This window comes from Kryptolebias marmoratus, linkage group LG20, assembly GCF_001649575.2.
Source record: "Kryptolebias marmoratus isolate JLee-2015 linkage group LG20, ASM164957v2, whole genome shotgun sequence".
In the NCBI taxonomy this organism is placed as follows: Eukaryota; Metazoa; Chordata; class Actinopteri; order Cyprinodontiformes; family Rivulidae; genus Kryptolebias; species Kryptolebias marmoratus.
The window spans coordinates 1,409,750-1,423,410 of NC_051449.1; the positions used below are offsets into that span (position 1 = coordinate 1,409,750).

The following is a 13,661-nucleotide window of genomic DNA, read 5'->3' on the forward strand; positions in this document are numbered from 1 at the left end:
CCTAGCCCAGGGCCAAAAGGACCTAACCCCTTAAACCCTGAGGAGACCCTAACCCTAGCCCTGGGCTAAAAGGCTCTATCCCCCTAAACCCTGAGGAGACCCTAAACCTAGCCCAGGGCCAAAAGGCCCTAACCCCTTAAATACTGAGGAGACCCTAACCCTAGCCCTGGGCAAAAAGGCCCTAACCCCTTAAAACCTGAATAGACCCTAACCCTAGCCCAGGGTCAAAAGGCCATAACCCCTTCAACCCTAAGGAGACCAAAACCCTAGCCCTGGGCCAAAAGGCCTTAACCCCTTAAATCCTGAGGAGACCCTAACCCTAGCCCAGGGCCAAAATGACCTAAAACCTTAAAACCTGAGGAGACCCTAACCCTAGCCCAGGGCCAAAAGGCCCTCACCCCTTCAACCCTGAGGAGACCCTAACCCTAGCCGTGGCCCAAAAGTCCCTAACCCCCTAAACCCTGAAGAGACGCTAACCCTAGCCCAGGGCCAAAAGGCCCTAACCTCTTAAAACCTGAGGAGACCCTAAGCCTAGCCGTGGCCCAAAAGTCCCTAACCCCCTAAACCTTGAAGAGACCCTAACCCTAGCCCTGGGCCAAAAGGCCCTAACCCCTTAAATCCTGAGGAGACCCTAACCCTAGCCCAGGGCCAAAAGGATCTAGCCCCCTAAACCCTGAGGAGACCCTAACCCTAGCCCAGGGCCAAAAGGACCCAACCCCCTAAACCCTGAGGAGACCCTAACCCTAGCCTAAAAGGCCACAACCCACTAAACCCTGAGGAGACCCTAACCCTAGCCCTGGGCCAAAAGACCCTAACCCCCTAAACCCTGAGGAGACCCTAAACCAAGCACAGGGCCAAAAGGCCCTAACCCCTTCAACCCAGAGGGGACCCTGACCCTAGCCCTGGGCCAAAAGGCCCTACCCCACTAAACCCGGACGAGACCCTAACCCTAGCCCAGGGCCAAAAGGCCCTAACACCTTCAACCCTGAGGAGACCCTAACCCTAGCCCAGGGCCAAAAGGCCCTAACCTCTTAACATGTCCAAACTATCTCAATCTTAGCTGTCCCTCTGATGGACTCCCTTCTATCTAATCCTGTTCACTTTGGTCACTCCCAGTGAAAATCTTAACATCTTTATGTCTGCCACCGTCTCCAAACACTACATCACGTCAGGTCTTACTACCATCTTGTAAACTTTTCATGTCACAGATCACCCCTGACTCTAGTCTCCACCCACTCCATCTTGCCTGCTGTCTTCTTCTTCATCCCATAAGACTCCTGACCTAACCTGTCAGCCTGTCCATCAGCATTATTACGAAGGATGTTAAATATCTAAATATTCATCAAACATCATGAAATTAGATGGAAATGTTTATGCTCTGACCTGCAAATCACGGATGTCAAAGTCCTCCTCAAAGATGTAGACAGTGTCGGCACCTGCAGCCAGACCGCCCACCGTGGCCAGATAGCCACAGTAACCCCCCATCGTCTCAATGATGAAGACCCGCCGCTTGGTGCCGCTGGCGGACTGCTTGATGCGGTCACACGTCTAATTCCCACACAGGTTAGAAAGTTATTAAAGGAAGCAGAATGGTTTGAGCTCTGTTCGGGCATGCAGCTGTGAAACATGCAGTTTGAAGCAGAGCTGAAACAAACCAAACAGTGTAACATTTATTTATTTTAGGTAACATAACCAATTTTTGCAAGCAAACAGGACATGTGGTATCTTTTTCATTAACTACGATGAGGAGCAGCTCTGCTTTAAACTTTGCTGCAGAAAGTTTGGAGTGAGTGATGCACAGGTTTATTTCTAAAAGGTTTCTGTAGTAAGATTGTATGATATGCTTCCTAAAGAGATCTCTACATAATCAGATCTCTAAAGTATCTTTAATTATAAATAATCAGGATGCCTTTAAAGTCAACCTGTGCATCTCTTTGTTCTTGTGGGATGAGTGGAGTTCACCAAATCAGAACATTCTGAAAACAGGTTTAACTTACCAGCCATATTTGTTACCTACACAGATGTAGGTCAGTCATGTGACTCAAGCTTTCACAGATTCAGCTGAGTGATTTGTTTACATTGAGTGTGGACCAGCATTTCAGAATTGCATGAGTATATTTAGATAACTACAAGAGTAAATTCTGTCAATCTGTGCTGTTTGATAAAGTTCAGGATCGCCTTTTAATGTTTGATGATTTGCATGGAGAACCTGTGACGTGTCTCTTGCTTGGGACCTTACCTCCACAATGGCGTTGAGTGACGTGTCGGCTCCAAGACTGAGGTCAGTGCCTGGCACATTGTTACTAATGGTGGCAGGCAGAATGCACATGGGGATGCAAAACTCCTGGTAGTGGGCCCGGGCCTCGTACAGCTGCAGCAGGGACTCAAAGGCCTGATGGTGGTGGCCGTAATATGCAGTTAGACCACTAGGGGAAGCCTACATGTCTAAGAGCGTTCTCTGTAAAAGGGAGCTGGGTCATGGTGCCCAGAGACTCCCTTATCCTGTATCCTGCATCCTGAGTGATGTGTTGGGTTCAAACTGCTACATATGGAAAGAGCACCTTGTATCCAAAACATTTGGCACAAAAAAGCCCTTTTCTAGGTAAAGTTTAAAAATCCTCAGTAATGTTTTTTTTTCTGGATCTGCTTCATCAGCATTTTTAGATAATTTCTAGACAATATTTTGGTATATACAGTTAGTTTCAACATTTGATTTGTTTACTATAAATTTTGCAAATCATTCTATTCTGTTTTTGTTTTCCATTTTACACATTTTTTTCTAGAATTGGGATTGTGGTTTGATATAAGTAGAGAACTTAGAGTACTTCATGATATCTGACACAATGACTTCTTAGAGACATTTTCATCATTTGGTCCAAATTGTAGCTGAATGTGTGAGCATTAAACAAGGAAGGATACATGACAAGGCAGCCATTTTACTTTATCTGAGCCCATGAACATGCAGCTCTGTGATGTGTGGCTGGCTCTCTCCTGGAGATCGGGGACCTCTGGCTTCTCATTAGCTAAGAAGGGATGGAATGGGAAGCAGGGGTGTGGGGGGTAGGGGGGTCATCGTGGCTGACAAGTAAAGGTGTTGAAGCAACAAGATAAGCGGAGGTGGTGTTACAGAGGCCTTGTCTCCATTTATGTCCAACAAACAGGGAGAAGTTGTGCCTCGCCTCTGAACAATCAGCATTAAGATGCTGGTTGTGTACGCGCCCACACAGGAAATTTACCCTCCAAACATACTGTCTGTGTGTCATTTAGAGGAGAAACCTGAATGTCCTTGATGGACGCAGACTGCTGTTTACCAACACACACACTGAGTGAGCTGCACAAACACTTAAAGGACACGTGTCACAGACATGCAACATGCTCTAACACTTACCTGGGACCCCGCTGACCAGCTCGCCTCCAACAAGAAACAGCTTTTCTACTGTTTGACCTCTGATACTAACAGTTTGATGATATAACAGCCTGTCAACCGCAATAAACTTGATTATTTTTTCTATTTTCTTAACATATTCTCTGCTACTGTAATTTGATACCATCATGAGATGAGTTTGTTTGTGTGAAAGCAGGTCAGTTCCTCCCATTTACAGGTCAAGGCTTGAAGCTAAAAGGTGAGAAATTGTCTTGTGTTTACTAAATACACATTGAAATGTCTCTGCTGTGTGCCTTTTTAACAAGCATTAACCAAACTGGGGAGTCTAATGAATAGGAAAGCTTCTATAAATCTATTTTCCAAATTGCCTAAATGACTTTGTAGGACAGAAGCACAAGACTGGCAGATCAGAAGAAATAACTTGGCCCAAAAAAATGTGCCAAAAAAAGGAGACCACGTGCTGGAACTGGATCAGATCCACGTCTTCACAAAATTTAACCCTTCAACCATAGGCTATTGTTAAACCAGAACAAACTGCATAAAAAGATGGACATAGACTAAGCTAATGTGGTAATGTTTGAAATCTGTGATGATCATTTATATTTATTTAATTTAAACTTTTTAGAATTAGAAAACCTGCTGTTGCACAGCATTAGAGAACTGGTTTCATTTTTCATGTATTTGTATATGTCTCAGTCAAATAAACCTATTAATAACCAATGTTTTGTTTCCCAAGTCAAGTCATTAAGAATAAATTCTTGTTTACAATGGTGGCCTGGGTAAAGTCACAAAACCGCCTGAGGACTTTAGAAGATAAATGAAGTGGCTGCTGAGTGTATTTTTATCCAGCTTACAGTCCAGATGGAGATAAAATCTGAGCATTACTGAGAAAGACCCAGAACTCATTCAGCTCAGTTCAGATCCCAAACTGGGACTAATCATTATTTTTACTCCATGTCATGAAACTGAAAACTACAATGAAATGTTAGTTCCTTGTAATTCTACCATCTGGGACCTTTTTGTACCAGAATAAATCTGACCTCCTAAAGACCTGACCTACAGATTTAAAACCAGTCTTCGACTGATCATCCTGAGGATAGTTCTATAGTCAGAAAAAAATAACTTTATTGTTGTTAGTTTGTTGTTGTTAGTCTGTGGAAGCAAGCCGTCGGTCAGCGCAGCCCCAAACTTACCGACTGGGTGGTGTCTGAGCATCACATCTACAAACACTGACATGCAGCCAAACCCAGTCGCACTTACATCAGTAATGGCATTCAGAGCTGTGTCTGAGCCAATGCTGAGGTCTGAACCGGGAATATTATTGGAGACCGTTGCGGGGATCATAACCATGGGCACACAAAACTCTGAATACGTGTCCCGGGCTGAGGAAAGCTCCAGTAATCCCATGTAGGCCTGCAGCAGTGAGAACCAGCGTGTGTTGGTTGTTGTTCAGGAGGTGAAACAAAGGCTGAAGGTTTTCAAAAAAGTAGCATGAAAATGAGGACACCAGTGAGTCATTTAAGGATAAAAGTTATAAGGGAAGCACTGGAAAGACTTAGAAGGTGGGCAAGATGTATTCCGTTCCATATTGCAAACTAATAGAGGAGTCTATACAAATAAACTTTTAAAAAAACTGTTTTACTTGTCTGTAAAACAAGTAAAATGAGCTAAAAGAATTCACACAAGCCTTTCAAATCACATAATGTTGTGTTATCAATTTTTAGCCAATGATTAATAAAGCTTTATATAATTATTTTTCAGTTTAAACATGCTGAGGCCTGGTCAGAGCTACGATATGGGAAATGAGTGTGTGTGTGTGGGGGGGGGGGACCTCATGATGGATGTGGCTTGTTTCCAAAAAGGGAGGAGGGAATTAGAGGAAGGAGGGGACTGTTGATGGGAGAAAAGTGGTGGGAAAATTCAGAGGCACTCATGGGATAAAACAAAGTTCAGGAATGACTGAAGTGGAAGGAGAAGCCAAGAGGAGAGAGCCAAACCGGTCAGGACAGTGAAAACACACAGGAAGTCCATGTTGTTGCTTGTCACATAAAAAGATGGGGGGGTTTCCACCAAGCTGCCAAAGTCAAAGCTGCTTGATCCTAACTCTGTTTTATCAGGTTATTAGCAAAAAAAATAAAAGGGAATTTTAAAAACTTGATGCAGAAAATTTGCATCAATCTTATTTCCATCAGCTGGTGAAAGAAACTGATTATAAACCTTGAAGGAAAAACTTCTTTATTCTAAAGAATTTTGTTAATATTAAGAATTTTACTTTGGTTAATCAACTGAAGGTCCAAAGTTGTTTTTATGCATCTAAAAGAGCCAAGACAATAAAATAATGTTATAGGCTGCATTTGGCTTTCTGATTAAAAAAGTCTACAAAAAAATTTAAACTTTTAAAGCAGGAAACTTCCAAATATTAAGGCTTTCTGTTAACATCTTTATATTGAGCTTTAAGTGGCTACAGTTTTAAACTCTGATTCTCCAATGAAGCTGAAATGTTGGTTTTGTTGTAAATACAGTTTATTTGTATTTTGGGATGTTTCAACTGATTTTATTGTGTTTTTAGGGTTTATATGTTCAAACAGAATTTGGACATGGAGGCTAGAAATGAATATTCTGTTGGGACAAATAAAACTGTTTCACTCTTCAGTTAATGCTGAATTAATCTCTTGGTTGAGGGAAATTTATCGTCTCTAATCTGGTTATTTTCCACAGTTTGGCTTTGCAGCTTGGCCATAAATAACACCCACATATGAACAAGCAAAACAAGACATTTTTATAGATATAAAATTACATTTTTTAACATAGTAAAAATGTTGAAACATTTTCTGAAAGTTAAAAGGTCAAAAACAGCAAACTGGTGAAAAGCAAATGAACTCAGTGTTAAGAAAACATGTCAGAGATTAAAAAAAAGAAAAACTGGATGAAAACAGAGCTTTATAATGTTTAACATGGCTGATCAATAAAAATAATTTAAATTATTCCCCAAAAAATCTGCTTTTGTTTTTAATAGTTATCAGTAGCTCACTGGAATATCTGTTCAAACATAACAGAAAACGGTTAAATTCTTCTTTTTTAAAACTAAAACATTTTGTTCAGAGCTAGGTAATTATATCAGTTAAAATGTTAAAATGCGTACCTCAAATCCTCCAATCACCAGCAGAGCATTAATGTTATGGATTCTTATCTGTTCAGCTATTTTCTCCAGATGTTTTCCTGGAAGAGTCCTGACAAATAAAACGGAATAAATTATATCAGACTTTACCAACAAAGTTTTTTATTTATGGTCAAAATGTTCAGATTCATCCATTACTTTACTGATTTTTAAATAAAGCAAGCTAGAGTCTACAGAAAGAGCCAAATACTGGTGTGTATTTATTGCAGTCCAGGTACTGACATGAAATAAATACAAATACCTTTTTGTGCCCAGAAGAGACCCCCCCTGTCCAGTCCATCCTCCAACATCTCCCCAGCTGATCTCTTTGATCTGATAATGGAGACCAAAAAAAGTCCAATTTATTGTCCTAAACAGCTTTTTTTACTGGTGTTTCAAAAATACATAAACCGATAAATAAAAGCAATACTGAAAATACAGAAATACTGCATCTGTTTTTTGTTTTCTTATTTATTTGTTTGGTTTTTTTTTGTTCCAAAGCAACAGTCCCTGCTAATAACATGTTTGGGCAGCATGATGGATAAGTGGTTAGCACTGTTGCCTCACAGCAACAAGGTCCTGGGTTCAGGCCCCGGGTGGGATCTTGTGGAGTTTGTACGTTCTCCTCGTGTTTGCGTGGGTTTTCCTCCCACACTCTGAAAACCTGCATGTTAGGCTGCCTTCAGGCCCAGGCCTCCCTTCAAAAAGAGATCTGGGATCTCAGTGGGACTTGCCTGGTTAAATAAAGGTTAATAAAATAACAATACGGTTTAGTATAGATCTGTTGTATCAAGGTGGAAACACTAAGTGCAGCTGATCTTCGCTGTCGAACAGGAGGAGGTAAAACAGTGTATTGTTTAAAGCAACACGATCAGATAAGTGTGGCTCAAATTTCCACCCTTCGCTCTCTTCTAATATCAGAGCAGCAACAAATGAGCAGCTTTTATCTCTGTCCTACTAGTGTGTGTGTGTGTGTGTGTGTGTGTGTGTAATCAGCAGAGTGTGTTGAAAACAAGTTACCAGTGTTGTTTAGTGGAACTTACTACTTGGCTTACAGTAAGCAGAACTATGTGGACAATCGGGGTGTGTGTGTGTGGACAGGGGGTAGACGGTCACTTTTACTTTTAATTAATAAACCACAGCAAACTAAATTAATTAGGATTTAAAAGGTTGTTGATTATAGTTTTAAATTTATTGTTGCAATAAGTCTGTAGGTTATACAAACAGTTGTTTTACTAGTTTCTTATTAACCTTAATAGAAACATTATAGGTCTTAATTAATCAATTAAAGCACGTATTCTTTACAATATTCTACAACTACATTGCCCATTTATTAAATGTTTGTTCTAAATAACTTTTTCATTCATTCTTTTTAAAATGGAGCAAACTTATCAGATTTCTAATATGGTCTCAATAAGTTTTGCTTAATTTATATATACAGATATATTTTAATATGAAAATAAATGACAATAAATTTGGTTAACTCCTAAGTAATAAGAAGAAAACATTAACTACAAATTTTAAAAGGACTGAGAATTATGTTTTTTCTTAACTCAGAGCCTGTTCTGTAATCTGAAATGTGGTGAAAGGTAATAAATAACATCATTAATCACCATTAATAAGAATTATTTAGGAGGTTCCTGGAAGAAAAAAAACTTTTAATTAGTTGTAGAATAGGTGCTAAGAGCTAATATGACACAAATAGACATGTTAATAAGAAACTAGTTAATGATTAATCCGTTTACCCTAAAGTAAAAATTATCACTAGTTGGATTCATGAGTTGAACATTAATAAATGAATAAAAGGTAACATCAATAAAGACTATAGTGAGATTTAGAGCACAACAGTAATATCAGATTTGTTTGAAAACACGTGGATATATTACAGTTTAAATGTGTAAATAAAAGTGTTTCTCTGTGAGTTGGCATCAGTTCTCCAAAGTTCTGAGCTGCAAATGGCTGCTGCTCACATCCTGCAGTTGTTCACATGTGGGGGGGTGTATTTAACTCCTCGTTTGAACTTAAAAAGTCAGGAAAGGCGTGGCGGCTGTTCACAATCTCTTATCCAACATTTAAAGCATTATTTCTGTTGCCTTGGAGGTTTACTGGGGTCAACAGTTCAATAAAAATCTTCATGAATCTATGAATGTAGTTTAGTATAATTTTTTATTAAAAAGGTGTGTAAACCATTTGTCACAATAAAAGATATTAAGAACAAGATCAACAATGGATGTGAGTTTTTTTTTTTAGTATATAAGTTAAAAATGGAACAAGTTTGGCCGTTCACAGGAGCAACGACCGCCTCTGGAATTACAAACCAGAAAAGGAAGCAGATACAATCAAAGAAGTCGCCTGCTTGGATGAAAGAGCTTTAACTCTGCAGATGTCGGATCATTGGTGAGATTTTCCAGAATCGGACAAATAAATCTCATTCTCAACAGAAACTCGTTGTTTAAGTCACAGATCTGCGCCGAGTGCGTCTCTCAGGGCTCACCTGGCCTTTGTAGAACCCCTCGAAGCCGTCGTTCACAGCAAACATTTTGTGACCTTCAGTGATTCCCACCCTGACAGCCGAACGCACGGCGGCATTCATCCCCGCAGCCGGCGCGCCGACGTTCAACACCGCCACATTAAAGGAGCTCTGAGGGTGAAGGAGAGCAGCAGTCACACACACACACATATATAAGCCCAAATGGCACTAAATCAGCAGCATAATCTAACAGGTGTTCAAACGTTACAGCCTTATGTTCTGACACTTTTTACATCGTCACATTTTGGGTGTGAATCTTGCATTTAGTGCACAAACAGCTTGTGTGAAGCTCAGTTTAAAAAAAATGATACATATTTGCAGATTTTAGCAGAAACAAAGTACTTCCTTCTGCAGCTTTGATTGTCATGTTACTGTCTTCACTGTCTGAAAAACGCCATCCAAGCAAAGAGAGCCTTACATGCAAAGAGCCGCATGCTGCTGAACAACGCAGTGAAGCAGCAACTTCCTTTGGTTTCTCATGACAACCTCAAGAAATAACAATCAAACAAACTGAATACTTCCATCAATGCACACCTGGTTTCCAGCAATTTGTAACCCAAACTTTTCAGTAGATCGATTTTCAAATTAGACCCATTCATTTGTGTCTGTGGTCCACATCTGATTAATAGATTTAACAAAATTCAGTCTGGGTTAGAAATGTGCTCTTCAATTATCTTAAATTGATAAAGTTATAACTTTATAAACAGACTTTTTGCAGAAAGCACGTTAACTTTAAATAATATCAAAGTTTAAATTTACACCTCATTCACTTAAGCTAAATCACTGAGTCGCATCTTTTGAAGCCAGTGGTTCAAAAAGTTGCAGCTTTTATTTTGAAGGTGAGCTCTTCACCTGGAAAGTTGAGCCTCCTGAAACTGTGGCGCACTGAACTGTGCCGCATGTTTTATTCAGTGTGACAATAACACAAGTAAAGTGTTAACAGAGATAAGGCACCATTAGCTGATGAAGAACAAGCTTATACTTAATTTCCTTTAACCAAAGTAAAAGCAACATTTGCAGATATTGCAGTTGTTTCCACAGTTAAAGCACAGAGATTGGAATTTTTACTTTTAGGTTTTTCAGCTTTTCTACAGACAACAACACTGATATTGTACAATTGAGAAGAAATATAGTAGGAAAATGTACGGTAACAATGTTTTATCCTGTGTCCTGTATTCAAAACTACGTACTTATTACAGAAAACTGCCCTCTGTATCCAGGTTTTATGTAAAGAAGGCACTTAAGGTTTTAGGTTCACAACAAAATGGCTGTGGGATGAATATAATGTGGGTTTTATTTACTACATAAAGTCTTTAAGAGGGCATGGAGTCCACTTTGAGTTAAGACCAAGATGTTTAGCAACCGTCTTCAAAGACTGAAGGTTTAATTGTTAGACTTTTTCAGTTTAACGGGAAGCAGATCTCAGTCATCACAGCTGTCCTTGACTGCAGCACTAATGCACCTCTTCTAATGTTTGCACTCTAAAGCAGAGCCACAAAGAGAAAAGCAAAGAGAAACAGCAACAGATAACACGCACTCACACATTGGCTCTGTTACCAATCAAGTATATCAAGTACTACAGTGTAAAGTAGTGAATTTACCTATGTTAAAATGTAGCTTATTTAAATTAATTCAGTTTATTTATGTAGGGCACTGTACAGAAACATTCACATACATTAAAGCCAATTAGTAAAAGTTATCTGTCTAAGGAAGCCAGCAGATTGAGTTGAATCTTCATCCTGAGCAGCACGTTGGTGACAGCTGAAAGGAAAAACTCCCTTTTAACAGGAAGAAACCTCCAGCAGAACCAGAACCAGAATCAAGCTCAGGGAGATCGGCCATTTGCTTCGATCGGCTGGGGTTTGAGAATATTTTTACTCAGGAGGTAACTAGAAGCCAACAGCTCAACAAGACAAGCTAATTTCTAATTGTATGAACTACGGCTGCAGAAGCTCCAGGAGATGAACCATCACATACGTTACACTGCTCTTCATCCCCTGATTTCTTCTCTTCCTCCCCCTCCAGTCAGTCACAGAAAAACAGAGACTGAATTAGTGTCCCACAATGCACCTGACCAGGAAGGACCTTATGCTACTGTACAAAACTCAGAGCAGCTGCTGGAAAAGACACATTAGATGAATTTAAAAAGTAACTTTTTTGCATTCTTGGTTTGTTTGTAGGAGTGCTTACATTTGGGAGTTCAGAATCTGCTTTGCGGGAGGCGAGCAGTCTGTAGGTGCTCAGATTATTTTCAAAGCTCCTGCAGATTAAAAACAAAGTTAACCAGAGTTTGGAAAAATATTGCAAAGGATTTCCAGTGTGTGTTTACTTTTAAAAAATGGTTTAGAGTCATGGATCAATGCAAACACAGTTAACTGTGTGTGGAACTATATGGGTTAATCATAGTGTATTTTATATCACACAAGACTTGATTAAACTTCATGCAGCAGCTCTGTTATCACAGTTTGAGCATTCAGTGCACTGTTTTTAAATTAGTTTGCAGGCAGATGGGTCACATGCACATTTCAGATATTTAACATTAAACCTACCTGCCGCGCAGCCTCACTGCCTCTTCAAACTTCTTCTCATCCATGGCCTTCTGCACCTCCTGGGTCTGATGGCAAAACAAAAACAGCTGCTTTCACAAACATACTTCCTTCACCTTTTGTGTGCATCTGATTGTTAACTGGGTATGCTGGGTACAGTCCCAGTCAAGTGGAAACACCTGAGCTCAGTGACTCTGAGTGCTGCAGTCCTCTAAGGAAATCTGTTTTATAACTAAAACTACACTGAGTGCAAAGTTTAAGGCAAATGCTACGCTAGCTTCTCTACTTAGAAGAGATTCACAGGCAAATGGAGCAGTCAACGTTTGTGTTCAGCACACATGCTCACCATCTGAACACACTCCATAAGTGGTAGTCGAACAGCCTGGTTCCCAACCAGAGACACAACGCAGGCTGGGGTGTTGGTAGACGCCTCCAGTAACGCCAGCACTGCCTCCACTCCCATACGACTTGCCTGGAAAGTTATTTAAGGGGGAAAATTTTTGGCGATTATTTCAGAACTTTAATTTTATAATTGCATGACTTACCAAGATCCTATCAAAGGCAGATGGGGTCCCACCTCTCTGAACATGGCCCAGGATGGTGACCCTGGTGTCAAAACCCAGGTGGCTCACTACCAGCTGTTTGCAGAGACACCATGAATTAACAGCAGAACTAAAATTCTTGAAACTCTCACCAATATTATACCAGCCACTATATGCAAGCAGTATATTAAATCATTTTAAAAAAGAGTTCAAGGGTTTCACTTATGTGAAGAATATACAATTGAAGTTGAAAGTTCTTGATTACACATGCATTTTCTGCATAAGAATTACATTAATTTGCTTTATTAGATTTCAAAGCACCTTAAGATGAAACCATTTTAATATAACAGAAAAGAAAATAACCATATGTGTTGAAAATCAAAAAACAGAAGAGAAATCATGCAAAACCTTTCCTGTCATGTTGGTGTATGCCAAATTATGCACATGCAAAGGAAACTTGCAGAAACAGAAATGGGATGGAAAAATTCATGAGTGATTGAAAAAATAATAAAAAACTTAAATAAATATAAAAAACTGCCAGAAATTACCATATGTCAAAATGAAAACTGGTGCATATTTCCTCTGTGATGGAAACAAGCATCACCATGAGAAGGGAAAAAATTCATGCTTCTGACGGAGGATTTGAGCATCCCAGATGCAACAACGGTTCGCCACCATACTTACATCCTTGATATAATCTGGGGTTATTGCCTTGTTGTGGCAATCAATGGCACCCTCAGCTACAATAATAATGTTCAGCCTTTTCTTATCAGCACGGTTCTAGAGGAATATAAAAAGCACAAGCATTTGAGAACATGACAGAAAAGTTTTACGTTGCCAAAAGCTGGATTGGACAATGGAGGATTATCTCAGAATGAACTAACACTAGAGGTTGATGCCCAAGGTGGTTACTTTGTTTTTGACCTCAATTTTGTGCAGTTATTTGAGTTATTCCAATATTTAATAAAACAATTAGTGAATCAAAACTTCTTTTTAAAGGTGGCACACATCTTGAGTCAAAGCAGAAGGTTGTGACCCCATGAGAATTACTGAGTTCCACCAGCTGGTCCAGCTTCTGGTTCTCCTCTGCTTCAGCCTGAAACTGAGGTCTACTCACATTCTTCACAAAATCAGACGTTATGTGTTGTCCTTGACTGTCACTGGCTCCTTCAGCAACTATGATAATGTTCAACCTGGAACCTCGAGCTCGGCTCTGAACAATAACAAACACACTCACATTACCACTCACATGGATGAGTCACATGTGCAGGGCTCTGTGGTACATTTTTCACATGGGGAAGTTACGCAAACAGAGGACTCTATGGCTCAATGGATAGTGCATTAGGCTTTTAGTGATGCTATACAGGTGCTGGTCATAAAATTAGAATATCATGAAAAAGTAGATTGATTTCAGTAATTCCATTTAAAAAGTGAAACTTGTATATTATATTCATACATTACATACAAACTCATATATTTCAAATGTTTATTTCGTTTAATT

General features: G+C 39.7%; 1 protein-coding gene across 7 annotated transcripts in view; it reads right to left on the bottom strand.

The window, feature by feature from the left end:
- LOC108243848 (ATP-dependent 6-phosphofructokinase, platelet type) overlaps window positions 1-13,661 on the bottom strand; it is a 37,140-nt gene that overhangs the window by 8,899 nt on the left and 14,580 nt on the right. Inside the window, exons 8-18 of one of the 7 annotated variants that reach the window (XM_017429542.3) lie at window positions 12,845-12,940; window positions 12,164-12,256; window positions 11,965-12,090; window positions 11,622-11,686; window positions 11,263-11,332; window positions 11,050-11,091; window positions 9,037-9,183; window positions 6,805-6,875; window positions 6,528-6,615; window positions 2,240-2,392; window positions 1,384-1,548 (exon numbers count right to left, since the gene is read on the bottom strand). In XM_017429542.3, coding sequence (XP_017285031.1) covers window positions 1,384-1,548; window positions 2,240-2,392; window positions 6,528-6,615; window positions 6,805-6,875; window positions 9,037-9,183; window positions 11,050-11,091; window positions 11,263-11,332; window positions 11,622-11,686; window positions 11,965-12,090; window positions 12,164-12,256; window positions 12,845-12,940 — 1,116 coding nt within the window. Of the gene's footprint in view, window positions 1-1,383; window positions 1,549-2,239; window positions 2,393-4,645; window positions 4,799-6,527; window positions 6,616-6,804; window positions 6,876-9,036; window positions 9,184-11,049; window positions 11,092-11,262; window positions 11,333-11,621; window positions 11,687-11,964; window positions 12,091-12,163; window positions 12,257-12,844; window positions 12,941-13,277; window positions 13,374-13,661 lie in introns of all 7 variants that reach the window. The other 6 variants (XM_025008907.2, XM_017429543.3, XM_017429546.3 and 3 more) reach the window with 6 other exon arrangements.